Source organism: Eptesicus fuscus, chromosome 6 (assembly GCF_027574615.1).
Source record: "Eptesicus fuscus isolate TK198812 chromosome 6, DD_ASM_mEF_20220401, whole genome shotgun sequence".
Taxonomy (NCBI): Eukaryota; Metazoa; Chordata; class Mammalia; order Chiroptera; family Vespertilionidae; genus Eptesicus; species Eptesicus fuscus.
Window position 1 is genome coordinate 88,223,465 of NC_072478.1, and position 27,292 is coordinate 88,250,756.

General features: G+C 45.7%; 2 protein-coding genes and 1 non-coding gene across 7 annotated transcripts in view; 1 reads left to right on the top strand and 2 right to left on the bottom strand.

Moving 5' to 3' along the window:
- Window positions 1-2,278: 2,278 nt before the first annotated feature.
- LOC114235387 (small nucleolar RNA SNORA33) lies at window positions 2,279-2,406 on the bottom strand. The gene has a single exon (XR_003621593.2). It is a non-coding gene; the product is annotated as a small nucleolar RNA SNORA33 (small nucleolar RNA).
- Window positions 2,407-2,835: 429 nt separating this feature from the next.
- GM2A (ganglioside GM2 activator) lies at window positions 2,836-12,348 on the top strand. The gene is made up of 4 exons (XM_008152235.3): window positions 2,836-3,218; window positions 8,587-8,748; window positions 11,011-11,193; window positions 11,543-12,348. The coding sequence occupies exons 1-4, from the start codon at window positions 3,129-3,131 to the stop codon at window positions 11,720-11,722; spliced, it is 615 nt and encodes a 204-aa protein (XP_008150457.1). The 5' UTR covers window positions 2,836-3,128; the 3' UTR covers window positions 11,723-12,348.
- The window catches only part of SLC36A3 (solute carrier family 36 member 3), a 31,405-nt gene continuing 9,755 nt past the window's right edge, over window positions 5,643-27,292 (bottom strand). For 2 of the 5 annotated variants that reach the window (XM_054718059.1, XM_054718057.1), the window contains exons 5-12: window positions 23,397-23,481; window positions 22,012-22,230; window positions 21,011-21,109; window positions 20,440-20,606; window positions 17,203-17,372; window positions 13,698-13,878; window positions 6,092-6,208; window positions 5,643-5,850 (exon numbers count right to left, since the gene is read on the bottom strand). In XM_054718059.1, coding sequence (XP_054574034.1) covers window positions 5,727-5,850; window positions 6,092-6,208; window positions 13,698-13,878; window positions 17,203-17,372; window positions 20,440-20,606; window positions 21,011-21,109; window positions 22,012-22,230; window positions 23,397-23,481 — 1,162 coding nt within the window. In that variant the 3' untranslated portion in view covers window positions 5,643-5,726. Of the gene's footprint in view, window positions 5,851-6,091; window positions 6,209-12,229; window positions 12,310-13,697; window positions 13,879-17,202; window positions 17,373-20,439; window positions 20,607-21,010; window positions 21,110-22,011; window positions 22,231-23,396; window positions 23,482-27,292 lie in introns of those variants that run through there. The other 3 variants (XM_054718058.1, XM_054718060.1, XM_028161612.2) reach the window with 3 other exon arrangements.

A 27,292-nucleotide genomic window follows, 5' to 3' on the forward strand; every position in this document is an offset into this window, starting at 1 on the left:
CTGCTCTCTAGCTGTGCTGGTCACGGCTCAAGAGAGAAAAACTTATAGGTTTGTAATTAAATTCGTTTATTTTCTCTTGCTAATCCTTCTCATGTGTATTTGATCATTAGACCAGCCAAGAGAACCTAGGAAGTAGAAGGAAAGTTCCTTCTCCACAGTTGTTTGTCTGTGACTGCTACATCAGACCTACTTGTCTGATTCATATGCATTTGAGGTGGTAATCACTCCTCATTACATTCAAGGCACTCACCACACCAGCCTTTAGATACATGCCCTGTCCCCACAATTTTCACCCCTACCCCACACAGGCATGGCTGCTAGGTCATTCTGGGCCATGTCATTCCAGGACTCAGACCCCATTAGTCGTCCAGGAAACACATGATGATGAACATTAGAGTGACAACAATTTCCACATTTCCAACCCATCACTCCTAAAATGTGTGTTCTTTAAAGACAAGGGCCTTGTTTTAATAATTGTCATTTTTACGTATGTGTGCACCTATTGAATGCCAGGTGGATGTCAACCGTGGCTGTACATTTTAATCACCTGGGATTAAAAACAAAACAAACAAAACAAAACAAAACGAATGCTGTGTCCCACCTCCGGAGATTTAGATGTAACTGGTCTGGAGGGTAAACTGAGCACTGGGATTTTTAAAAGCTCGCCAGAGGACTGCAGGGTGCAGCCCTGGCTGGGAACAGGGGCCTGATGGGCTTGACCATGTTTAAATTTCACATTGGCTCTTATCCCTAGTGTTTCTCATTTCTCCCCAGGATGGCCAGAATCCACCTCCTCAGAGGATTCTTATGGGATGCAAGAAAGCAACCCACTGCACTTTGAAGTAGTTTAATCTGATTTCTTGTCTTCTGGTATTATTCCTCTTAGATAATATCTTGTTTATTTCTTTACTTGCTGATTGCTCTTCTTCAATGGACCCTAGTGGGAGTAGGAACAAGGTCTTTATCTGGTTCAACTGTTGGATCTATAAATATTTGTTGAATGAACTTAATACTGAAAGGTAGTCTTATTATTATTATTATTATTATTATTGTTGTTGTTGTTGTTTTAATCTTTGAACAAGCCACTGTTCGCTCTCCCTTTCACCATGGAAATGGCGGTTATGGCATTGGTTTTCAGTCACTGTCTGTGGACTCCCAGAATCTCCCCAAAAACCCTTCAGATGGGCATGTCAATACTCTAATCTCCAAGGAATGCACTCACTCTTTGAAAGATCATCCAAGGTTGCTTGGGCAGTAAAAGAAGTGTTAACCACTTACTGCCCAAGATAATTGACTTCTTGTGTGAAGGAGTGTGCCTGAGGCTGAGAGAGTGGAGTATTTAGGAGTCAGGAGGAAGTGGGTAATGGGGTGGAGAGGCCTTGGCAGGTGCAAAGATGGAGAAAGGATGATGCTGGAAAGGAGGCTTGCAGTCCCTTCCTCTTTCCCAGTGAGGCTCCAATGATACCAGCGTTGGCATTCAGTTCCCCCACCCACCACCCACACATTCACCAAGGAGCACAGACACATGGACATCTCTCATAGTACTGTGGGGTCAGCCTCCGGGGAAGTGAGTTCTAATTTCACTTCTGCTGTGTGACCGGGGCAAGTCCATGGGGCCTCAAATTGCACTTGTGTATAATGAGGAGGTTGTGCTGGATCAGAGAATGAAGGATTTGTCAGATTGGGAGAAAGATGTGCAATTTAAAAAGCATTTTAAGACCCAGGCGGTGTTGCTCAGTGGTTGAGCGTCAACCCATGACCTAAGAGGTCCCTGGTTCTATTCCCGGTTGGGGCACATGACCCGGTTGCTGGCTCGATCCCCGTTCCAGGGCTTGCAGGAGATGTCTCTCTCTCATTGATGTTTCTATCTCTCTATTCCTCTCCCTTCCTCTCTCTCTTAAGTCAATAAAAATATATTTAAACAGCCCTGACTGGTTTGGCTCAGAGTGTCGGCCTGCGGACTCAAGGGTCCCAGGTTCGATTCCAGTCAAGAGTATGTACCTTGGTTGCGGGCACATACCCAGTGGGGAGTGTGCAGGAGGCAGCTGATCAATGTTTCTCTCTCTCATCGATGTTTCTAACTTCTGTCCCTCTCCCTTCCTCTCTGTAAAAAATCAATAAAATATATTATTTTATATATATATAAAAATATATATATATGAACAAAAGCATATTAAAAGATCAGGTAAAGTCTGGATCTTAGTTAACAATAATGTACTAATGCCAGTTTCTTAGTCTTTATAAAAATACTCCATCTTTTTTTTCTTCTTCTTCTTCTTCTTACAGCCATTTTCAGGGATCTTAATGACTTCAATGTCTTTAAGGCTCGTAACATGGCTTTACTATGCCAGCTTTCTCTAAATTTCTGCAGAACACATTCAGGTAAGCAGACTTACTGGCTGGCTTAAAATACTCCATCTTATTGTTAACAATGGGGGAAACAGAGATAGCTCTGAACTATTTTTTGCGATTTTTCCGTAAATCTAAAATTAATCCCAAAATTAAAAAAAAATGTTTAAAAAGATGATTGGGTAAGTTTCAAATTCTATTCATAATTTATTTTTTCAACTAAGATTGTCTATTATGTGTCAGGCACTGGGTACACACATCAGTAACTAAAAGCCATAGTCTCATCCCTTGTGGAGTTTGCAATCTAGTTAACACCCCTATTGCTTCTTTAAAAAGCAAACCTCACCTACAAAATGTAGTAGCTTAACAAAATCTTGTCTGATGAAAAACCAATGTCCTTCCTGCGTAGACCCGCACAGCGTCAGTTCAGACACCACAGCCCCGCCCCTCCCTCGCGCTTCGGCCCCGCCCCACCCGGCACTCAGCCCCGCCCCTTTCCTCTTCCGACTGCGCCTTCGCCCCTCAGAACGCGGGGCTTGACGCCCACGCCGCTGAAAGGGGCGCAAGGAGGAACCTCTGAGGTGCATATTGGGGAAAGATCTGCTTCTCCTCAAGGCCTTGAAATCCCAGATCCCGACGGGTTGGGGCGCTTCTGGAAGTCGCCGCGCTCCGCTTTGCATAACAATACAAGCTTTGCACAACCAACGCCGACTGGCATTTAAAGGCGTCGCCGCGGCCCCAGACCTCGTAGTTACCTTCCCGGGAGCCCACCTTTTGCAATGATGTCCCTGATTCGGGCTCCGCTCCTGATCTCCCTGGGCTTGCTTCTCGCTGGCCACGAGGCCCTTGCAAAGGTTCCAATGAAACAGGTGAGTGCTGCTCTTCTGGGAGGCTGTTTCCATTATCCTGGCCCAGCGGGTTGGGATGGAAGATGGGGTAAGCTACTCCGTCTCTGGAATTCCTTCTCTGCAGCAGAGCCTCCCAAAGTCACTAACTGTGGAACTTTGAGTGGGTCCTTTTCTTTCCAAGGGTTTGTTTCCCTGTGTGGGAGATGAAACAGCTCTCCTCTACCCTTCTAGGTTCTGTCTGCTGGTCTAATACTCAAATTGACATGAGACAGATGAACAAGAGAATATAACCAAATTTAGTTACATACTTATGTATGCGGGAAACATGCCAAAGTGGCGCATCCTGGGGAGCCCTGTACCCGCCTGTACAGTGAGGGAGGTCTGTACGGCCTTGCTCAGCTCCAGACGTCTTCCTAAGTAAAGTTTAGGCTCATTCACTTCTGTACTCTCCTGCCCTCTTTCCAACCGTCTGAGTAAAAATGTGCAGAACTGGAAGACTAAGGTACTGTTCCTTAGTCCCAGCCCTGTTTACCTGCCCACCTTTTCCCCATGTGGCTGGCTGGGTGGTTGGAGAGGCCCTCCAAGCCAGAAGGTCCAGCCTTGTTCCTCTGGTGACAAAGATCCAGCCCTGCTCTGGTTGTGAACCTTGGAGAGGCTCTGACCTCCAAGCTTGCTCTTTCCTTCTTACTCACCCCAAGCTCCAGACCCTGGGGAAAGGGAAGTTCTGTCATTCTGAGACCTACCGGAGGCCTAGTTTCATGGCCTCTTTGCTGCATAGCTGCAGGCAAGATACTATCTCTGGCAGCAGAGAGAGAGGCCAAGCCTAGATCCCCTCTTTCCAACCACCTTGGAAATACTTGTCTGAGAGCGAGAAACCATGTGGTATAGGGCAGTGGTCGGCAAACTCGTTAGTCAACAGAGCCAAATATCAACAGTACAACGATTGAAATTTCTTTTGAGAGCCACATTTTTTAAACTTAAACTTCTTCTAATGCCACTTCTTCAAAATAGACTCGCCCAGGCCATGGTATTTTGTGGAAGAGCCACACTCAAGGGGCCAAAGAGCCACATGTGGCTCGAGAGCCGCAGTTTGCTTACCAGGGTTATGGGGGAAAGTGGGATAGGACTGAGAGCTGGGAGGCTTGGCTATTGATCCTATCTTTGTCTCTAATCCATGGGCATGGCCTTTGGGCTCCTTGAGCCTTAGTCTCTTCATCTGTTAAATGGGCATGATGCCACCCTGCCTTTCTTATGAATTGTGGGTGAAGGAATTGCTCTAATACAGTGATTTTCAACCATTTTCATCTCATGGCACACATAAACTCATTACTAAAATTCTGCGGCTCACCAAAATATATATTTTTTGCTGATCTGACAAAAAAATAGATTTTGATTCATTCACATCAGATGGCTAATGTTGTATTGACTGTTGTCATTGTTTTTTATATTTTTATTGATTTCAGAGAGGAAGGGAGAGGGAGAGAGATAGAACCATCAATGATGAGAGAGAATCACTGATTGGCTGCCTCCTGCACATCCCCCATTGGGGATCAAGCCCACAACCCAGGCATGTGCCCTGACTGGGAATCGAATCTGGTTTATAGGTCAACACGCAACCATTGAGCCATACCAGCCGTGCTGTTGTCATTTTTTAATTTGACAATCTAAGGGAAAAGAGGTCAGTGCCCCTGACTAAACCGTCAGGTATTGCACGTTTTAAAAATTCTTGCGGCATACCAGTTTGCCTCTTGCGGCACACCGGTTGAAAATTGCTGCTCTAAAATCTTACAGGGATATAAGCCATTGGACTCAGCCTCACCCTGGCACAGGGGCAAGGAGTCTGTTTTGCCTATTGAGTAAAGGAGCTAGGATCTTCCAGAGGATTCAGTTTGTCCATGAATGTAGCTTGATAATGTTTCTCTTGGCTCCAGGTCTGACCGCTATGAGGTGGAGTTCGGCTAAGGCTCGAGCTTGCCCTACGTCCCCATTCTATATGTCTTGGCTATGGATGCCATTCCAGAAAGTCTTAGATTGGCAATTTTGGAGAGGCCTTGAGACATCATAAAGTTCACTTACCTCACTCAGGCCCATAGAGAAACATAGGGGACTCACCTAAGATTACACAGCAAGTGGCACTTTTGATCTTTATATGCCATCATCCAGCACTTCTCTGGCTCATGTGATTCAAAGCCCTGACCCTGAGCTCGCAGGCCAGATGAAGGCTGTTGGGTAGTGTTTGGGCATCCATAATATGTTAAGCCATGCGCTTTCCCCCCCTCTTAACCTGTTGGGGGAAGTAATTTCAGAGCTGCAGAGAAGTTGCACAGACAGAACAGAGATCCCACATGCTCCTTACTCAGATTCCCTGAGTGTTAACATCTTACTGACCGTGGTGCACTTGTCAAAACTGAGAAGCCAACATTGTTACTTGATGAAACACTAGGCTTTTTATTTGGATTTCACCAGTTTTTCCATGAATGGCCTCTTTGTGTTTCAGGATTCAGTCCAGTTGCCACTTTGCATTTGTTGTCACGTCTCCCCAGTCTCCTCTGGTCTGTGGTCCTTTTTCAGTTTAGTGTTTTCATGGGCTGGACAGATGTGGAGAGTTGTGATCTGTACTCTCAGTATATAAACGTCTCCTCTCCCAGGAGCCCTGCGAGAAGATATAATTATGCCCATTGGGTAGGTGAGGAAATAGCCATGGTCTCAGCTAGTGAGAGTGGCTCGGATCTGATTGGAGCCCAGGTCTCTGATTTGTACCCACATTTCTGCCTTCAGAGCTGTGCCTTTCCTCTCTGCCCTATGTTGCCCCACGTTGCCTCTTCCCGCGTGTTGGGATGGCAAATATCTGGTGCCGGGCCTGGCCCTTGGTGGGCATTGCTAATCCATCATACCTCCTTTTCCAGATGAGGCTGGCCTCAGCTGCAGAATTCATTGCCACGGAAGCCTCTCTAGTCAGGCATCTGGAAACCATCTTGTTCCGTCTCTCTGAGGGCCTGGGGGAAGGGTCACTTAAGAGAGGGAAGGGGTTTCTCAACTCCAGCAGGTTTCTCTGACCACTTCCTCCAGCCTGGGATCAGTCCTCAGTGACAATCGGGCTGCCTACGAAACTGTGAAAGTAGTTCCGGCAAACGGCTAGTCCTCCTCCAGCTCAACTCTTAATCCCAGGCTCCCTTTCATTTGACGGTGGCCTCCTAACTGGTCTCCCCCTTCCACCTTGTCCCTCTCTACGCTGTTCTCAACCATACACTAGAGCATGGCATTCTCTTGCAATGGGGTCCATTGCACTTACAGAAAATCCAGTCACCCGATTATGACCTGCGAAGGCCTGTGGGAAATGACCCTGCCACCCCTTCGACCTCCTCTGTGTCCTTGTCCAGGGCATCTAGCTCACTGGCTTTCTTGTAGTGCCAGAGCAGCTAAGATGCTTCCTACCACACGGTCTTCGCACATGTGCCCTCTGCCTGGACATATTTCCTCTCTACTTACCCGGTGGACTCCTCATCCTGCAGGAGTCCAGCTTAAGTAGTAAGTCCTTGGTTACTCTCCACCTTACCTTTTGTCTCCCTATGGCACTCAGAAATCCTAGTGAGTAATATGTACATTAGACTAAGCTCCTTAAGACAGGGCAGGGACATTTCTAATTGTTTACCACTATTAACACAGCATGCTGATCGTTGCTCCATACATATTTGTGGAACAAATGCTGAAGGATGCATTTATTGGTTCCTACCCTGTGTAAGGGGCTGTGGGGAATACAGGGATGAATCAGACCCTGTTCTGCCTTTCTTAGTCATGGCACAGTGTTTCATTCCAAGAAGCTCAAGTAAAAGTGTTTATTCCAGGTATATAAGGAATCTCATGGAACTAGAGGCAAGAAGTGGAGGCCGGGATGGCTGATGGGTGTCATTTAATGAGCCAGCTCATGCTTTGGGCCTGGCATTGTGTAATGAGCATTACATACATGCTCTCACCCTTGCCACAGTCCTGAGAGGAAAATATAAATGCCCCACTTAAAAGATGTATAAATTGGGGCTCCAAAGAGGAAACTGGCTTATACAATCATATGATATGGTGGCTGAGCTATGATTTCCACTCACGTCTGTTGACTAAAGCCTTGATTTACCCCACATCTCACTCTAAAGCCATGCCCTTCACTGCCTGTTTAGATAAGGGTGGCAAGGGGGTAGGTGACTCTGTCTGTCCCCTTTTCCACAAACCTTCAGTTCTTGTTCCTATGTCTTAGTCATGGGTCTCGGAGTTCTGGCCCCATCCCAAAGCTATGACCCAATAACGATGCAAAGCCCAAAGTCCTCAGAGTGACTTTGCCTCCATCTCAATTCCCACATCAGAGGCAGAGAAAACCCGTCACCAGATTGGGTTCAGTGTTCTTTTTTGACCCAGTCGGCTGTAGGTGTGTGGATGGTGGGGATCAGCTTGGGACTGGCAGGTTTCCCTTTTAAGTTGGGATGTGCGTGGCAGGCATATTGTACGTTTCTCAGAGGGGGCTGGGAAAGTGGATGGGCAGAATCTGCATGGTGTAGGAAGTTTGGAAGATCACAGACAAGCAGGGTTCCTGGGAGCAGGGAGTCAGTGGTCCTGTGTAGTTGGACAAGATAGTGGAGTCAGGAGACCTCTGGGGGATGTGAAGGAAGAAGAGAAGTGGCTCTGCAGAGGGGAGGAGGGTGACTCAGATGGGGACAGGGCATGAGCAATGGGAAGGCAGTAAGAAAGCACTGGTTAGGACTGGGGAACTTAATTCATTCAATGGGATTATCAACAAGTGGCTCACTGGGGATCTTTTCATGTGTGTCCTCTTCCCTTCCTGGGTTAACTGCATACCCCTTGGAGGGCGGGGCGTTGGATGTTTTGTTTCCCATTGTGTTTTGTATTTACTATTGTCCCTGGCCCTTGACTGGGGTGGGGGACTGCCGGGTGTGTACTGGGAATCAAGTCCTGTGCACGGGCTGCAAAGGGAAATCCTCCAGGAGCTTCCCTCTAAGGAAATCCCAAGACGGGCTAGAGAGGAGCGGGGGGCAGGGAGGTGGGAGATCATTTATTGGGGCTGACATCAGATTCCTTCCAATCATACCTTCCAAACAAAACAGGAAGATATAGTTAGTTCTCCTGTTTTGAGTGTTTGAGCATCCGTAACACTGAGTTTCAGTTCCTCCTCTAGCATTAAAACCAGTTCAAGGTCGGGTATACTGTGCTTTATTTTATAGTTTAGCACGCTTTCGGGAAATGATGTCTTTTGAGTCTTTGACTTCAGTCCTACCTCTCCCAGGGTCACACCCCCAGTAGCCTGCTCTGTTGATTCTTCTGACCTGTGAGCGTTCCTTTTGTCAACTTTTCTCTTCTCTTTTCTTGCTGCCATGATTGTCCCTAGGCATTCCGGATCAGTAGCTTTTCCTGGGAGAACTGTGACGGTGGGAAGGACCCTGTGCTGATCAAAAGCCTAAATGTGGAACCTAACCCCATTGTAGAGCCTGGGAATGTGACTGTGAGTGCCGAGACCCAGACAAGTGTCCCCCTCAATTCTCCTCTGAAGGTGAGTGGTGGTGGGAGGGGGGGATCGGTCAGGAGCTGGAGGGAAGGTGCCCTGGGCCAGCTGACAGGGCACTGGGGGCCTCATGCTCAGGGAACTGAATACCTGGAGGCCTGGCATCCCCGAGCAGCAAAGGAGGCATTGGTTTGTAGACTCATGCTCAGGTTCATAGACTCTCAGTACCATGATGTTTGAGATTGGAAGGAATCTGCTGTCAGCCCCAACAGCTTCCCACTGGGCATGGATGGCTCATTTCCTCACACCTGGCAGGGAGTGCTCCGGCCTCCCGGACAGGATGGCACAGTATGCACTGTTGTCCAACAGCTCTGGTTGGGCAATTTGGTTTTTGGTAATGGTGTCATTATCTTCTATATATATAAAAAGCCAGCGACCAGAACGCCATAACAACGGGAACAACCAGACCGGTTGCGATGATGCCTACTGTGGCCAGTGAACTGGCCCGATCCAAGGATGGGGCTGGCCAGCCAACCTCCTGCAGCCCTTCCCACCCAGCCAGTCCCACCTCCCCCAATCGGCCTGAAGCCCCTCCCCCTGGCTGGCCCTGCCCCTGATTGCCCCCCCTACCCCAATAAGGGGTGGGACTGGCCAGCCATCTCCTGCGGCCCCTCCCCTTACCCGGCTCCACCCCAAATCAGCCACCTCACCCCGATCAGGGGCAGGGCTGGCCAGCCAACCACCTGCAGCCTCTCCCCCCAGCTGACCCAGCCCCCAATGGACCCCCACCACCCTGATCAGCCCGCAGCCCTTCCCCAGCCAGCTCTACGCCCCCCCCCCCGATGGTACCCCCCCACACCAATTGGGGGTGTGACTGGCCGGCCAACTTCCCACAGCCCCTCCCACAGCCACTGATCCCTGTTCAGCCCCCCCACCCAATTTGGGGGTGGGGCCCGCTGGCCCACTGACCACAGCCCTTCCCCACGGCCGCCCCCCCCCCAATCGCCCCCCCCCAATCAGGGGTGGGGCCCGCTGGCCAATCACCTGTGGCCCCTACCCCTAGCTGGCCTGGCCCTGATCAGGCCCCGATTGGTGCTGGCCTGTCTGGACCCCACCTGTGCACAAATTTGTGCACTGGGCTTCTAGTTAACTATAAAACAAACACATCAATTAGCAAGAGATATGTAGTCAACTTTAGAAAACACAAATGGCCAAAATGGGGGGAATAAACGAAATCATCTGAAATTTCTCTACCTCATGATAAGAGGTAAGCACTTTTAACATTTTGGAATATTCCCCCATATAATCACATATAACATACATGTTAATTTCAGTGGATATATATGAAAATAACCAGTGCTCCTTATAAATGTCCTCTTATAATCTATCTCCTCACAAGATAGGCATTGTTAGCTACTTACATATCCTGTCAGAATTTTTTTTCTGCATTTGTAAATATATGTATCTTTATACTGTGAGATTATATGACATGTGTTATTATTACTTTTCACATCATACTATTATTTTCCATACCTCTTTCTGTGGCATTTGGCATAGATCTACCGAAACATTTTTAATGGCAGAAATATACTGTTGTAGATCTGTCATAGTTTACTTAAATCTAATGTTGGATATTTAGTTTGTTTCCAGGGTAGTTTTTATTTTTAGTTTTTGCTATTATAAAGAGCTTTGCAGAAATTATTCTTGAAATGCACCTTTTCCTACTTTTCTGATCATCTAGACACAGACTTTTTAGGTCTCTTGATATCTGTTGCCAATGTGCCTCTAAGTGTTTCAACCTGTTTGTCCTCTAACCGGCAACAGCGGATTTGGCTTTCCCCACACATTTGTTGACACTGAGCATTTTGTAAAAATCCTTTCCAGTCCTGTATGTCATCCCCTCTGAGGTTAAAGTTCCTTTCATAAGTTTATTTGCCTTTTGTAGTTACTTTGAGAAAGTCTAGGAAGCAATGCTACAGTTAGCCAATTAGCAGTTGGATGACAAATGCATTTCAACTCAAGTATCAGCTTCAACCAATGGGTATGGGTGGTGACTACCTAAAGAATGCTAAGACTGTGTGGTTCAGTGAAGGGGGAAAGTCACATTTGATTATTCATGTCTGTCATGGGCACAGGAAAGGATAATATTGGGGCGTGTGCGGCAATTTGTCGTTTCTGGATCAGAATGTCTCCAAAGATCCCAAGCAATTAAAAACCGTGTGATTGAAATGAAATGCTGACCTTTTAAAGAGGCAGAGGAACTAGTATGTTTGCCTGGAAACTGACACTTTTTCAAAATCTTTTCACCAGGTGGACTTAACTGTGCAGAAGGAAATGGCTGGCTTCTGGGTCAAAGTCCCATGTGTAGAACAAATCGGTAGCTGTACCTATGAAGACATCTGTAACGTATTTGACATTTTCCTTCCCCCTGGAGAGCCCTGTCCAGAGCCCCTGCACACCTATGGGCTTCCCTGCCACTGTCCCTTCAAAGAAGTGAGTACTCAGGGAGGGAGAGCATTATCCCTGTGGCTGGAGTAAAGACATGGGGTTTAGAGAGAAGGATCCTTGCCTTCTTTCTCCTGCAGATCTGGATGTCTATGGGTGGATGTAAATTGGTGTGATCTATTCTGAACTGCTTATCTTTTGGGAACCTCAGTTTACTCATCTATGAAACTCTGGTGTGACTTTCAGTGCTCTACGGTGCTATGGCAGTCTCCAATCTTCTGTGGCTCTTAGGAGAATGGGAGGAGGGATGGTTCCTGGTTGCAACCTAGAGGTGGCTCCAGGAGAGAGTTCTATCAGTAGGCTCCCACTGACCTGTGATCCTCTGGCATTTCCGCAGGGCAAATACTCACTGCCCAAGAGTGTTATCAACATACCCCACCTGGACCTGCCCAGCTGGCTCAGTACCGGAAACTACCGAATCCAGAATATCCTAAGCAGCGGCAAGAAACATCTGGGCTGTTTCAAGATCGATGTCTCTCTAGAGGCCATTAATATGGCACCAGCTGCAGCAGAATGAAGGCCTGTGAGGAAGGTGTCCTCTTCCTCTGTCTTGCATTTGTCAAAGCCAAATTCTGATTTTCTGTCCCCCTTCAAGCCCCTTTCCCCAGTGATGCTACTACCCTCGCTGAAAGTCATTTTGTGCCACTGACATTTTAGGTGTGGGCAAGCAGTCCTAACCTCAGGTGGGGTGATCCTGGCAGTTCTTGATGGCTCAGGACATCTGCTGGGCTGGCCACTTCATTCTCCTCTTCACTCCTATGGCTTTCTCTCTAAGAGCTTAACTTATTTTCCAAGCAGTCAAGGAAGAGAATGAACATGTTTTGTTACCCCAAGTTCAGACTAACCCAGTCTTGCTCTCCTGAAGTACCTTGAATGATTTTTCTCATTAAAAAATTTTTTTTATCACTAACTTAAAAGCAGAGTGAGAGTATTATCAGTTTTCATTTTACTCCAACCCCCTCGGACAATGAAGGGCCTGAACTAGTAGAGCTCAGTCCGTTCCTCCATTAACATCTGCGATTGGGCACAATGTATCCTGGAGAGGCAGGGTGTGGGGTGAGGGTCTTCCTCTATGTATTTAAGATAGTTGACAACCTCAGGTGCCTGCAGGGCCAAGTACAAGACATAAATGAGTGACGAGGACCACAGGGAAGACACGTGCCTTCCCTTTTTCCTTTTTACAACAGCCCATATGCATTGATGTGAGGCAGCCGATGCCCAGTCTGGAGTTGGGGATATAATCAGGGATGATGGGGACTGGGTGAGTTGGAAAGGGGACATGCTGTTTGTAGGGGCCACTGCTGCCTAGACATAGCCAGTTAGTGCCACGTGAGAGTGTTGTGGGCCCAGTTTGCCAGATATTTTCAATTTTTTTTTTCCTTAGAGATGCTAGAAATCCAGACTTTTATACGGAATTTTACAATGTTTAGATATTGGCAAGTAATTATTTTTTAAAACACTGTGCGGGGGGCAGAGGGGCCAAACAGACTTAGCAGTGGAAAAATTTGGCTCAGGGTGGCCAATTTGCAACCTACAATGTAAGAACATGCATGCTTTGTCCTTCTGTCCTTGAGACAATTCCTCTGGCCCAGGTTTTCCCTCAAGAGGGCCAGATCCATAGTTTCTGACCCAAAGTAGGCCCTTCCAGTACTAGGGGAGGTAGAGGCAGCCTTCAGAGCTGTGAGCGCTGTCAGGGTGAATGTGGCAAATAGATGCTGAAGAGTTGGACCCACCAGCAGCTGTTCTGGAGCAAGGATCCAACAAAGAGAGGTGGACCCATATCAGGTGCCTGGGTTTGTCTGTCATCCTGACCTACATGACAACTTACCCACAGACCAGCCCTAAATTCTGGGCCTAAGATCCCATAGGAAATAAGTGGCAGAACCACTGATTGGGTAAAATTACTGCAAAGTTCTATTTTGTTCTGTCTGGGACTGTTCCACATAGAAGAATATCTAAATAGAAAACCCTCTTCCCCAACATACACTTTTCTAAAGCCGATGCTTTAAGGGCAGCTGCTGCCCAATAGAGGAAACCATTGCTTTTGCACTTACAAATATGTGTGGTCTGTGATTCCAGGGATATCATGGGCAGTTGGCACCCCTTGTCCCATTAAATGAGGCTGATAATACAAATGGTTGGATGTGGTTTTGGTTAGGAGGTACAAAAGACCTCAAAAAATATCCAAAGCCTAAATAAATAAATAAGTAGGTAGATAGATAAAAATAGCACAGCCTGAGAGGTCTCTGTACAGACTTGTGTAATCTACATTTCTCTTAGAAAGGTAAAGAAGGCACTAATTAATATAGAGATGGTGGAGTTTGCTGAATGTATATAATATCCACAGTGGAAGTGAAACTCTGGATGGGAGGTGGGAGAACTATTAGAATAAAAATAGATAATGACGTGCATGGACATCTGTGGAGTTGCCTATGGAATGGTTGTAGGGTTGGGTCAACTCATAGAGGGCTTGGTATGTCCCAAATACACACCCCAAAAGGCCCACGATGCTGATCATGATGTCCTTTGCAATGGTGACACAGCTCATGTCTTCAGGGTAAAAGGTGATGAGCTCCAGGAGGGGCGGGATGATGAGGGCCAGGGCACTGCTGCTCACGGAGCTCATCAAGGAGATGATCAGCTCCAGGCGGGGGATGATGATGGCTGAGACACCTGCAGGCGGAAAGAAATGGTGTCACCAAGGTTCCTGCAAGAAGGGAGCTCAGAAAGAAACCATTTGGGGGGAGCCTTATAATGCCACCTGTCTGATAAGCCATTCAGGAGAGGTGGGGAAGGAGCCCATTGTAGACTTGAGTAGGTCAGGCACCCTGGCTCTGGACTCCCATCTTTGTTTTGACCACTTTCTTTTTATGTTTTATCTTATTGGGTTTTTCCCATATAATATTTATTGGAAAGGCCTCTCGACCACCTATTTATTATAACCGATTCATTGTAGAGATGGGGCAATCTAGAGCTCTAGAGGTCACACAGCTGAGGTGAGAATCCATTAAAATGCCCAATCGAAGGCCCTTTCGACTCTCCTGTGGGGCCTCCCATTTATAGGAAGGAACTTGGTGTATCATCGGTATTCAACAAATGCTTGACTCTTACTTGGATGCTGAATCTACGGTGAATTTGTACTAATCTACATAATATAACCACTGTCTAGAAGGAAGGATATAAAAAATGAGAGATAGCTTGTTGCTGCCAGAATCTCAGCCACTTGCTTTCATACTCTTAAAAGGATCTGGATAATGAAGGAGGACATAAAACATGAAGACAGCATTAGGCTGCTCACTCCCCATCTCCTATAAATACTCAAATCTCCATCTTTATGCATATAATAAACATATATCTTGTATTTTTCTAGGGGAGTCCAATTTTGATAATGTTTAAAGAGGAATGAATAAATATACAACCTATTGATTCAACTTTATACAACCATATGATTGTCCTATGAACAAATTAGGGGAAACCTGCTCGGAAAGCACCCTTACTAGTTTGCTGGCTCTTGAAGAAAATATCCCGTGTTTATGAAATTGCTCCAACACATCTAATCAGAGAATGAGAGAGACAGACTCTCATGGTTGGGAACCCATCAATCCTCAAATGGGATGGTCCCTATCACAGTATTCCTTCATCAGATGTTTAATAAATTTCTTAAAGAGGTACAGAGAAAAGTCAGTGTCTGTTCTCCAAGAGAGCTCACAGTGACAGGGCAGAGAAGACATTCAAGGAAGCTCTAAAGCAGTGATGGCGAACCTATGACACGCGTGTCAGCACTGACACGCGTAGCCATTTCTGATGACACGCGGCCACTGAGGCAGCCGCATGCCGAGGATGAAACATTTGCGAAATAATGTTTTTTCCTCAAAGTGACACACTACCCGAGTTATGCTCAGTTTTTTGGCGAAGTTTGACACACCAAGCTCAAAAGGTTGCCCATCACTGCTAAAGCAAGATAGACCAGAAGGGTGCCCTCTAAGGGTCAGGTCTGCTCATGTCAACCCATTGCTCAGAGTCCTTCCATGGCTCTCTGTGGCTTGCTCTCCTTAGGGCCCTGCAAATCCTCTGGCTTCATGTTTGATCACTCCCCACTGCTTTTAGTTTTCCAAAAAGGCCAAATGTCAATACTTGCTTCGGATCTGTACAGAGCCTGCTCCCTACACATGGTACACGCTTCACTCCTCCATCTACCTCCTACTTATCTTTCAGGTCTGAACTGACCAAGGCTAAAGGTATGTGCTCTTAGGGTATCCTGTTCTTATGACCGTAACCATGGCACACTTTATTGCTGTAGTTATTTTCCTGCATATATTTCCCACTCAGCTGTAAGCCTCAGGAGGGCAGGAACCCTTTCTTCCTCCTTATTCATGATTGTGTCCCTCGTGCCTAGCACAATGTCAAGCATATAGTGGATGCTCAACAAACAGTTGTTGAATGAATGCAGGGTAACAACTGACAGATGCATAAAGGAGGAGGAAGTGGTCATTCAGCCTATACCAGATGCAGGACATGGTATTAGGTCAGCTGTCTCTAGCGATGCCTTCCCTGAACCTGAGTGGCCGGAACCACTCAGTTTTTCTCTTCAACTGACACCATTCCTTAGGAAGGATCTCAAAACAACATATTGTCAGGTTCCTGGTGTCTTGGAACAGACTGGGAACTCTGTAACACCTTAAACGGAGCAGGTGCTGTTTCTGCTTATAGAACCCCAGTTAAGGAAAGTATAACATCTGATGGCATCTCTGCTGGGCTGCTCCAAGCACTACACAGTTTCTCCTGACCCCCAACCGAGACAGGATTCCCCCAACTTTAAACTTGGACGCATGGAGCTTTTAAGACTCAATTTGTGCTCTCTCTCTTTCACAATAATTCCACAAGTGGCCGAGGACAGATATAGAAGTTACCCAAACCCTCACTTCTCCTGGTTCCTCCCCCCATTCCTCTTGGGGCACCTTTTCTGATCTCTGGATATGCTTCGACAAAGAACCCCCAGCATCCCTGTTCATTCAGTCTGTGCGAGAAGCAGGGCATGGTATTAGGTCAGCTGTCTCTAGTGATGCCTTCCCATGTTCATGATGTCTCCCAGACATCTACTAGATCAGTGGTTGGCAAACCGCGGCTCTCGAGCCACATGCGGCTCTTTGGCTCCTTGAGTGTGGCTCTTCCACAAAATACCATGTGCGGGCGCGCACGTACAGTGCGATTGAAACTTCGTGGCCCATGTGCAGAAGTCGGTTTTCGGCTTTCGAAAGAAATTCCAATCGTTGTACTGTTGATATTTGGCTCTGTTGACTAATGAGTTTGCTGACCACTGTACTAGAGCACCCAATGTAGAATGAATGAGTGAATAAGTGAATGGAAAGAAGCATGAGGAAAGGGAGGGAGGGTGGAAGGGAGAGAAAAGAGTGCACCCAAAGAGTGATCTCCAAACCCTTAACAAATCAGCCCCTGGGAGGTTTTCCCTACAGTTAAACACAACTTTATGATTGGGGACTTGACCCTAATTTATGATAGAAAGGAATATGGCACAACGGAAAACACAGACTTTGGTGCAACACAACCCACATTCAAATCCCAGCTCTGTCACTTAGCAGCTATATGATTTGAGCATGTTACTTAAATTGTGTGAGTCGCTGTTTCCTCAGTTGTTACTATTGCGCTGCTAGGCTTTCATGAGTGTTAGATACTATCAGCACCACGCCTGGCATACAGAAGGCAGACAGGAGTGTGATCCAATGAATGATACTTCTTCCTCCCATAAACCAGCTAATGTATACCTTCTATGTGTAGGTGGTAGAGATTACTATAATATTTACTACGTGGTAGTTCTGTTAAGCCCATTTTTCAGGTGGAAAGTTGAGGTTCAGAGAGCTAAAGTATCTTGCACAAGCTCATGAAGAAGGCAAGTGGCAGAGCCAGTAATAGCGAGGTAGATGGCCAATGTGGCTCCCAGCCACAGCTCTGGTCAATGAATGCCCTTATCCTACTCACAGGTCACACCGACTAAGGCTGTGCGGACAGACAGGTCTGCAAACAGTGTCCAGCTCTCTGACACCTGGGAGACGACAAAGGGGATGATGATCTCGGCGGGGACGTGGAACTGGAGGGCGTAGGTGAAGAAGATGCCAATAGAGTACATCAACTTGACTGACTGGTACAGCCTGCAGACAGACAGACAGGACGGGAAATGCGACGTGGCTCCTGGGCAGGGCCATGCAGGACTTGCTCACTGCTCAGAAGCCGTACCTGTGACAGCGCTGGCTAACTTCCAGTGACTCAGGCCGGACCTGCCGTCAGAGCCACCTGGAAGCTTATTAAAAGTGCACTTCCCTGGAGATTCTTATTCAGCAAGTCTGTGGCTCAGAAATCAGTGCCTTTTTTTCTTTTAGTTTTTAAAAAAGGTATATCACCCTAGCTGGTTTGGCTCAGTGGATAGAGCGTCGGCCTGCAGACTGAAGGGTCTCAGGTTCAATACTGGTCAAGGGCACATACTCCATTGTAGGCATGATCCCCTGGTCAGGCTGTTGGGAGGCAACCAATCCATGTGTCTCTCTCACATCGATGTTTCTCTCTCTGTGTCTCTTCCCCTCCCCTCCACTCTCTCTAAAAATCAATGGAAAAATATCCTCAGGTGAGGATTAACTAAAATATAAAATAAATAAAAAATAAAAAGGTGTATCGGCATAGAGTAAAATTCATAGCACTAAAGCCATATAGTGAAAAACCTCCCTCCCACCCTTAATTCCCAGTCACCAGTTTCTCTCTCCACAGGCAATCCCTCTAACAGTTTTCTTGTAGCCCTTCCAGAAATCAGTAAATATGCAAGCTTATTTAGATACACACACAAACACACATGCACACACTCACACGGCAGCATCCTCTACACACCACTGAGCTCTGTCTTTGTTCATTAACTATGTCTTGGAGATTGTTCCCTATCAGTACACACAGATATGGCTCTTCTATTTAACAGCTGCTTGGTATTCCAATTGCGTGGATATACTACAGTTTTTTTAACCAGTCCCCAGTGAATGGATATTTAGATTATTCCTAGTTTTTGTTTTGTCTTTTTGCCAGTAAACAATGCTGCCAAGACTATCCTTGTACATGTATCTCTGCACATATAGTGTGCAATCCCAGAAGTAACAATGATGGGTGGAAGCATATGAGATTTACTATTGCGATAGCTGTTGACAGTGGCTGTGTGTGGTCCTGGCCTATTGGAGGGCTGGTTTCCACCTGCTTGCCCAAACAGTGTGTGAACACCTGCTGCTCTTTGCCTTTGGGCTTTTAAAACATTGGCATTTCTGTAATGAGGGAGACATAGCATTTTAAAAATATATAAAATGCCATTTTCTGGGATTTGTCCGTGAACTGTGTCATATGGCCATTTTTTCTTAGCTGTTGGTCTCATTATTAGGGAGGATTATTTGCTTATCCCTTCTTGCAGGCTGCTCTGGTGACTCTCATGACCAGCCAGGTTTAGAGCAGGTGTGAAGTCCTCATGGCACCCGATGTCCATGTTTTCCAGTTGAGGCCCACCCCCTGGAAGAAAACGCCCTGTCCCAGGTGGCCAGTGGCAGCCCAAATTGCCCAGAATAGGAACAGCCTATGAGGATGCTATATGACTTGTGTAAAATAAGTCTCAACTTCCAAGAAATGCCACATTTATCATCTAGTCATTACTACAATGCAGTGAGGGGGTGGGGCTGGTGATATGTTTCTCATTTTGCAGTTGTGGCATTGTGGGAAATGAATGGCCCACCATCCTACCTTCCCCAAAAGACCCAGAGTGTGGGGACACACAACCATGATAATAGCCAACATTCAATGAGTGCCTATGATATGCCAGACACTCTTCTAAGCACTTTGTGTGTAACCAATTAATCCTGAGAAGAGTGTGGACGTCATCTGGGCTGTTCAACAAATTCTTCCAGTTCTTCCAAGTACGTGGTAGAATTAAACTTCCCTGCCCCCTGGAGTGAGGCATGGCCGTGCACTGGCTTTGACTGATGCAGTGCTATCAAAAGAGGTGTATGCTTTAGCAGCTTCATTAGAGAGCATGGGTCAGGTACGCTCTGTTATGGCAAACGGCAACATTTCAGGGAAGGGCTGTTCCTTCAATCTGAGCCCTAGAGTGGGGATGGTGCAGAGGTGAGCCCCAGCCATCCCGTAACGGACATGTAGCATGAGCATATGTTTAAGCATTTGTGTGTATTCAGCCATTGAGATTTTGGAGTTGTTTATTATTGGAGCATAAGCTAGACTATCTTGACAGATACAACTCAGCATTAGTATTACCCTCATTTTACAGAGGATGGAAATGAGGTCTTTGAGATTGGGTAGCCCAGGGGTCCTCAAACTTTTTAAACAGGGGGCCAGTTCACTGTCCCTCAGACCGTTGGAGGGCCGGACTATAGTTTAAAAAAAACTATGAACAAATTCCTATGCACACTGCACACATCTCATTTTGAAGTAAAAAAACAAAACGGCGAAAACACCCGCATGTGGCCCGCGGGCCATAGTTTGAGGACGCCTGGGGTAGCTTGTCCAAGGTCATATAAAAACCAGGATGCAAATCCCATTACACAGCGTTAGGACTTGTGTTCTTAAGCACATGGCTCTACTGACTGCTTAGTCACTATGTACCCCATACTGCCAGAATAATGAGAATAGCTAACACTCGATGAATCCTATATGTCAGCCCCCAAATGTTTCCTAGATGAATGAATGAATGAATGAATGAGTATGTAAATGAATGAATGATTGAATGTAAGAACCCCAGACCGAATTCTAACCTGGAGCATAGCCATGGCAACTCAGGCCAATTTCGGGAATGGGAGGCCCAAGGAGCTGTCCACCTCCAGGACCCTAATTATTACTCTGGAGTTATACTTTTTATCGCTGCTAATTCTGTTTTCCAAACACTCCCGATCTTTCCTGTTTCAGGGCCTTTGAATCATAGAGTCAGACAGATTCAGTTTCAAGCTTCAGCTTCTCCCAAACAATATGCACCAGGCGAGTTACTTACCTCTCCAAATATCAATTCCCTGACCTATTAAATGGATCTGAAAGTAAGGATGCTAACTCGTAGTGCCTGGATTGTCAAATGTGCCTGTTATTATAATGCCAACATTAGCAGTTAATATTTCTCGCTAATAATAACCCAAGGAAATGCCACATTCTGCTGCTAAGACTCAGAGCCCACCCTGGGTGGCAGGGACATACCAGCAATTGGGCAAGTTGAGAGTGATGCTGGCCTGGGTGTTCAACCCGAACTTCATGTAGCCAAACGACCCCATGCAGATGAAGAGGATGGTGACAAGGGACATCCCCAAGTACAGAACAAAAGAAAACTGCTGTGGATGCTTCATCTGGTTTTGGAGAGGCAGAACCTGGTGGTGAAAGGAAGTTGTAAAGGGAAAGGTAGAAGGAGATGTGACACCTTGGGAAGGAGCCGGTTCCCCACAAGCACAGACATCCTTTTCCTGGTGGCCCTGGGGCCAGGAAGGGGCCTCTCCACATGGCCACCCCTCTTGCACTTCCCGCCATGCTCTCTTCTGCCAGGATTGCCCTCCTCCTCCATCTGGGCTGAATAGTGAATTCTCACTCAGTCTTCAAAGCTTAGTGTGGTGCACAGGGCATTTGGTGCCCTGAGAATGGGTCCTGACATTCCCTTCCACCAGGAGAAGATCATATTCCCACTTTTCATAAATACTATTATTTGCTCAGCTGGGACAATGCCTGGCTTCCCTCGAGAGCACAAGGGACGCTTCGCTCAAGCCCACATCCATCTTACCATACCGACGCCTTCAAACGTGAAGACGGCTGTACCGAAGAACAGCAGGAAGTTCTCCCAGCTTGCCATCAAGGGCAGGTTGCTGGGATCTGGAATCTCCTAAAAGGAAGGGGAAGAAGGGCATTGGCTTTGCCATGGCACAAAAATCATTGCCTGGTAGAAAGCTGGGCCAACCCTGACATCCACACAGAAAGTGCTATGAGCACCCAGGAGATATCTAGAATCGCTCAGCCTTCTCATCTTTTAAAAAGTTATTTTTATTGCGGTAAAATACACATAGCATAAAATTTACAATTTTAAGCATTTTCAAGTGTACAGTTCAGTGGCATTAAGTACGTTCACATTGTTGTGCAACCAACACCACTAGCCATCTCCAAAACTTGTTCATCATCCCAAACTGAAACTCTGTACCCATTAATAACTCCCCATTATCCGGCCCCCTGGTCACCCCTAATTTACTTTCTATCTCTATGAATTTGACTATTCTAGGTACCTCATGGAAGTGAAATCATACCATATTTGTCCTTTTGTGATGGCTTACTTCACTGAGCATCATGTCTTTAAGGTTGATCCATGTTGTACCATAGATTAGAATTTCATTCCATTTTAAGGCTGAATAATATATCACTGCATGTCTTTACCGTATTTGTTTATCCATTTGTCCAGTGATGGGCATTTGGGTTGTTTCTACCTTTTCGCTATTGGGAGCCCTCTCATCTTTAAATGTGGGACTCAGGGAGGAGAGGGGAATTGCCTGAGGCTACTCTCCAAGTTAGGGGCACAGCCCAGATAAGGATTCCTCTCTCTTTCTAAAAGTCAATAAGAATAAAAAATCTTATAAAAAAATCTTTAAAAACAATGTTCACAGCTATCACCATAGCAGGGGCTGCTCAGAGCAGGGGGTCGCCTCCCTTACCTTGACCTGCCCATAAAGGTAATAACGCTCCCCGGGTGTCTCAGAAACCCCAGACACGGACCCGCTTCTGGCTTCAGGCACAGACCTGCATGATATACTCAAAGATCAGAATCATGCTCCCCAGGGTGGTGATGTTGGCCAGAGTCGAGAAGACGGACAGCACATTGAGGTTCTGGATAAACACCAACAGGACCAGGAAGGGCAGGATGGTCAGCATGTAGAAGCGAATGTCCAGGATGGGAGTCAGCACCAGCTTCTTCCTGGGTTGGCAGGTGTTGGAGGTCACGTGGGCTTCTTCCACTATCTGACACAGAGCACAAAGAAGGGAGTACAGTTACGGGTAAAGGTTAAACAAAGGATACCCACTTAAGTCTCTATTTCAGATGATGAACAGGTAACTTTTTAGTACAACTTGTCCCAAATATCACATAGGACATAATCATAGTAAAAAAAAAAAAAAAAGTTGCTGAAGCCGGTTTGGCTCAGTGGATAGAGCGTCGGCCTGCGGACTGAAAGGTGCCGGGTTCGATTCCGGTCAAGGGCATGTACCTTGGTTGCGGGCACATCCCCAGTGAGGGGTGTGCAGGAGGCAGCTGATTGATGTTTCTCTCTCATCGATGTTTCTAACTCTCTATCTCTCTCCCTTCCTCTCTGTAAAAAAATCAATAAAATAAAAAATATGTATATAAAAAAGAAGTTATTTGCTGCTTATCTGAAATTCCAATTGAACTGAGTGTTATATATTTTTATTTGCCAAATCTGGTTACCCTGACCATAGTGCCATGACTGTGACAACCAGAAACTCTTAGAATCATAAAATCTCAATGGCAAAGGGTCCTTTTGTCATCTAGCCCAACCTCTTCTTTCCTACGGAATGGTTTTCTTTCCTACACCGAACATCGGAAGTTGATTACACAAAGGTATTTTCTTCTACTTTAGATAGCTCTAAAAGGTAGAAAGCTCTCAATATTGGGCACCATCGATCTACTTGAATATTCCATCTACATTACTTATTATAGTTCTGGCTATTTGAGAGAGAGCACAAACACAAATATGTTCTTTCTACTCCATGAAGTCAAGAGAGAAGGCTAAGATTGATTTTTAATGCCTGTTAGGAATGTAATGAGTGCAAGGTTGTAGCTTGTTTGCCTTACATTTAATTAGTCATCCCTATATGACAACCCTCAGATACTTAAAGTAAATCTTACTAACACTTTTCAGGCTAAAAAAAAAATCTCAATTATTTCTGATTGGACATGCTTGTAAGCCTCTCTCCATCCTGGTTACACCCCTCTATGATCCTTTAAAAGAGTGATTCCCAGGACTGAGAGAACTCCCAAGAGTAGTCTCATCAGGGGTTAGAAATGAAGCCATCTCCTCCCATGATCTGAACTCTGTACTTTTGCTCACGCAGCCCTAGCAGTAGGAGGTCTGCTTTCCTCCCATTCTATCTAGAAGAGGCCTCTTTACCTGTTGTAAATTGTCTGCCATAAACATAAAATACACACTGCAGAAGCCCAGTTGAGTGACGATTAATAAGAAGCTGACAGTGTACCTGGGAAGGAAAAGAAGCAGCAGACAGAGGGAGAAAATTATTTTTTAAAAATGTACTAATTTTTATTTTTTGAAATAATTATTTCTGTTATTTTAAATATTTCCCCACTTTTCTATATTGAAATTTTTCAAGTCCACAGAAAAAGGTGAACGACTAGTATAATTAACATCCATATATCCTTTAACTAGATATACCAATTGTTAACTTTTGGCCCTAACTGCATCATGTATGTATTTTCACACACACACACACACACACACGCACACACACACACACACACACACACTTTTTCAGAACCATTTGAAAGTCAATTGTAGATAGAACACTTCAACTCTAAATACCTCGGCATACCTCTCTTAAGACTATGATGCCCAGAAAGTCAACTTCAATATACACATACTAGAGGCCCAGTGCACGAAATTCGTGTATGGGTGTGTGTGTCCCTCAGCCCAGCCTGCACCCTTTCCAATCTGGGACTGCTGGCTCCCAACTGCTTGCCGGCCTGCCTTCCTGATTGCCCCTAACCGCTTCTGCCTGCCAGCCTGATCACTCCCTAACCACTCCCCTGCCAGCCTGATTGATGCCTAACTGCTCCCCTGCCAGCCTGATTGCCCCTAACTGCCCTCCCCTGCAGGCCTGGTCACCCCTTACTGCCCTCCCCTGCCGGCCTGGTCCCCTCCCAACTGCTCTCCCCTGCAGGCCTGGGTCCCCCCCAACTGCCCTTCCCTGCAGGCCTGGTCACCCCCAACTTCCCTCCTCTGCCGGCCTGGTCACCCCTAACTTCCCTCCCCTGCAGGCTTGATCACCCCCAACTGCCCTCCCTTGCAGGCCTGGTCCCTCCCAACTGCCCTCCCCTGCTGGCCTGATCGCTCCCAACTGCCCTCCCCTGCTGACCTGATCCCTCCCAACTGCTCTCCCCTGCTGGCCATCTTGTGGCAGCCATCTTGTGTCCACATGGGGGCAGCCATTTTTGACCACATGGGAGCAGCCATCTTGTGTGTTGGAGTGATGGTCAATTTGCATATTACTCTTTTTTTTTTTTTTTTTTTTTAGATAGAATAGAGGCCTGGTGCATGGGTGGGAGCCACCTGAAGGGTGTCCTGGATCAGGGTGGGGGTTCCCTTGGGGCATGGGGCGGCCTGGGCGAGGAGCCTGTGGTGGTTTGCAGGCCGGCCACGCCCCCCGGTGACCCAAGCAGAGGCCCTGGTATCTGGGATTTATTTATCTTCTATAATTGAAACTTTGTAGCCTTCAGTGGGGGCCAGGGCAGGCCAGAAACTTGGCTTCTTCCATTGCCAGGGAAACCCAAGCCTCCTGCTCGCTCCGTGGCCACAGCCATCTTGGTTGGGTTAATTTGCATACTTGTTCCTGATTGGCTGGTGGGTGTGGCTTGTGGGTGTAGTGGAGGTATGGTCAATTTGCATATTACTCTTTTTTAAAAAATATATTTTATTGATTTTTTTACAGAGAGGAAGGGAGAGGGATAGAGAGTTAGAAACATCGATGAGAGAGAAATATCGATCAGCTGCCTCCTGCACACCCCCTACTGGGGTTGTGCCTGCAACCAAGGTACATGCCCTTGACCGGAATCGAACCTGGGACCTTTCAGTCTGCAGGCCGACGCTCTATCTACTGAGCCAAACCGGTTTTGGCTGCATATAACTCTTTTATTAGATAGGATAGTCCATATTTTTAAATAACCCAATTCTCTCCAAAATATTTTGATTAGCTGTGTGTGTTTTTTTAATTCAGAATCTAATCAAGCTTTGTATATTGCATTAAGGCTGTGTCTCTTTAGTCTTTTTTCATGTGGAACAGCCCCAAATCCGCCTTTTTTGTTTTCCACCACCTTGTTGTTCTGGGAAGAGTCCAGGCCAACTGTCGTGCTGAATGTCCCCATTGTGGACTTGTATAATTGTTTCCTCGTGATCAGGTCCAGATAAGCACTTTGGTAAGCATACCACATAAGTGATATTTTGTACGTTTTTTCATCATATTGGGAGGCACATGATGTCCTGTGGTTACACTGTGAAGTGACTGCCAGACTTTTCCAATGTACATTTCCTTCTTTGTAATCTGATGGTAAAACTTTGAGATGGCATGAAAATCTGATTCCCCTCAACCTAAGGGTTTTAACGTTCATTAATGACCCTTGCCTGAATCAATTATTTCATCAGTGGTTGCAAGTTGGTGGTTTCCTAATTTTATCTGTCATTTCTTCTAAATTTATTAGCTAGCATTTATTTCTTCTCCACTTTTTTTTAAATTACAATAGACTCACATTAATATTTTTGAACTTTTGAGCCAAACTGATGACATTGCTGGGAAGCAAGATTTCAAATGCTCCCTCAGACCCATTATTTTAAAACTTAATATATTATACTCCATCATAATCATTATGCTTTTATTTTTATTTTTAAAATATGTTTTTATTGACTTCAAAGAGAGGAAGGGAGAGGGAGAGAGAGATAGAAACATCATGATGAGAGAGAATTATTGACTGGCTGGGGATTGAGCCCACAATGAAGGCATGTGCCCTGACTGGGAATCAAACCACGACCTCCTGGTTCATAGGTCAATGCTCAACCACTGAGCAACACTGGCTGGGCTCTTTTAGATTTTTAAATTGTCTCCATTTGAGGTTGCATTTATTTATTTATAGGAAACAAAAATATGCTCCTCTACTTAGATTCTAAAGTTTAGATCGGTGTTTTTCAAAATTGGGTTGTAGTATCAATTGCATCAGAATCATCTGAGGTTTAGGCAAAAAAATAAAGATTCCTGGCTCTCATATCAGCTTTTGAGTCAGAGGCTGGGTGATGTCATGTGAGATTTCAAAATGGAGAAGTCTTTTTTCTCTTTACTAGGCACATTTTTAAACATATACAAAAGCAATGACAATAATCCAGTGAATTCTCGTGTGCCCATGCCAGCTTCAACAAGTGAAGTTTTTTCCACTCCTCTTCCATCTATCCCTTCACCCCTACACCACACACATGCTTCTTTTGTAGCAAACTGAAGATCTCGTGGCATTTCACCTGTCAATAACTTAGAATGCAACCCTAATGGACAAGGACTTAAACAAATAGCCATCATGCCATTACCAACCCTGACAAAATTAACAATAATTCCTTTATATTATTTCATATTCAGTCCATATTCATATTTCTCCAATTGGCTCAAAATGTCTATTTTACAGATTCTAAAAAGTTTAAACATTGCATTTAGTTATTAAGTCTCTTAAGTTTTTTAAACTGCTAGATTCCCTTTGACCTGTTTTATTTGTTTTTCTTTGCAACTTGTAAATTTTTGGTTCGTATTGAAGCTATCAGATACTTTGTCCCATAGTATGGCCCACTTTCTAGATTTTAGTTGACAACTTCATAATGTCGGTTATCTTGTTTCTCTATCCTGTGTTTCCTGTAAACTGATGTTAGATCTAGTAGCTTGATTAGACTGAGGTTCATCGTTTATCTTCCTGGTGAGGATATTTCAGAGGCGTGCTCTGTACTCCCTACTGTACCCCTTTATAAGATACCTCACGCCTGGCTGTCCTGTGTGTAAACATGAGATGCCAAAATTAGTACCTGGGATCTGGTGGTGTCAGTGTATTCTTCCTTCATGAAGTTTCCCAATGACCTTTCACCTAATGGCTTGAACATCCATTGATGATTGCTGCCTACATGCAATGGGCAGTTTGTGTTTTTCTTAAATCTTTCATTGATTTTTTTTTTTTTTTTATTTAGATTTTTTTTTAGAGAGAGAGAGAGAAACATTGACACTGGAGCAAAACATTGATCTGCCGCTTCCT

Coding starts and splice junctions, on each gene's coding strand:
- GM2A (XM_008152235.3), top strand. CDS start 3,129: ATGATGTCCCTGATTCGGGCTCCGCTCCTGATCTCCCTGGGCTTGCTT. Junction 3,219..8,586: donor CAAAGGTTCCAATGAAACAG/GTGAGTGCTGCT, acceptor GATTGTCCCTAG/GCATTCCGGATCAGTAGCTT. Junction 8,749..11,010: donor CCCTCAATTCTCCTCTGAAG/GTGAGTGGTGGT, acceptor TCTTTTCACCAG/GTGGACTTAACTGTGCAGAA.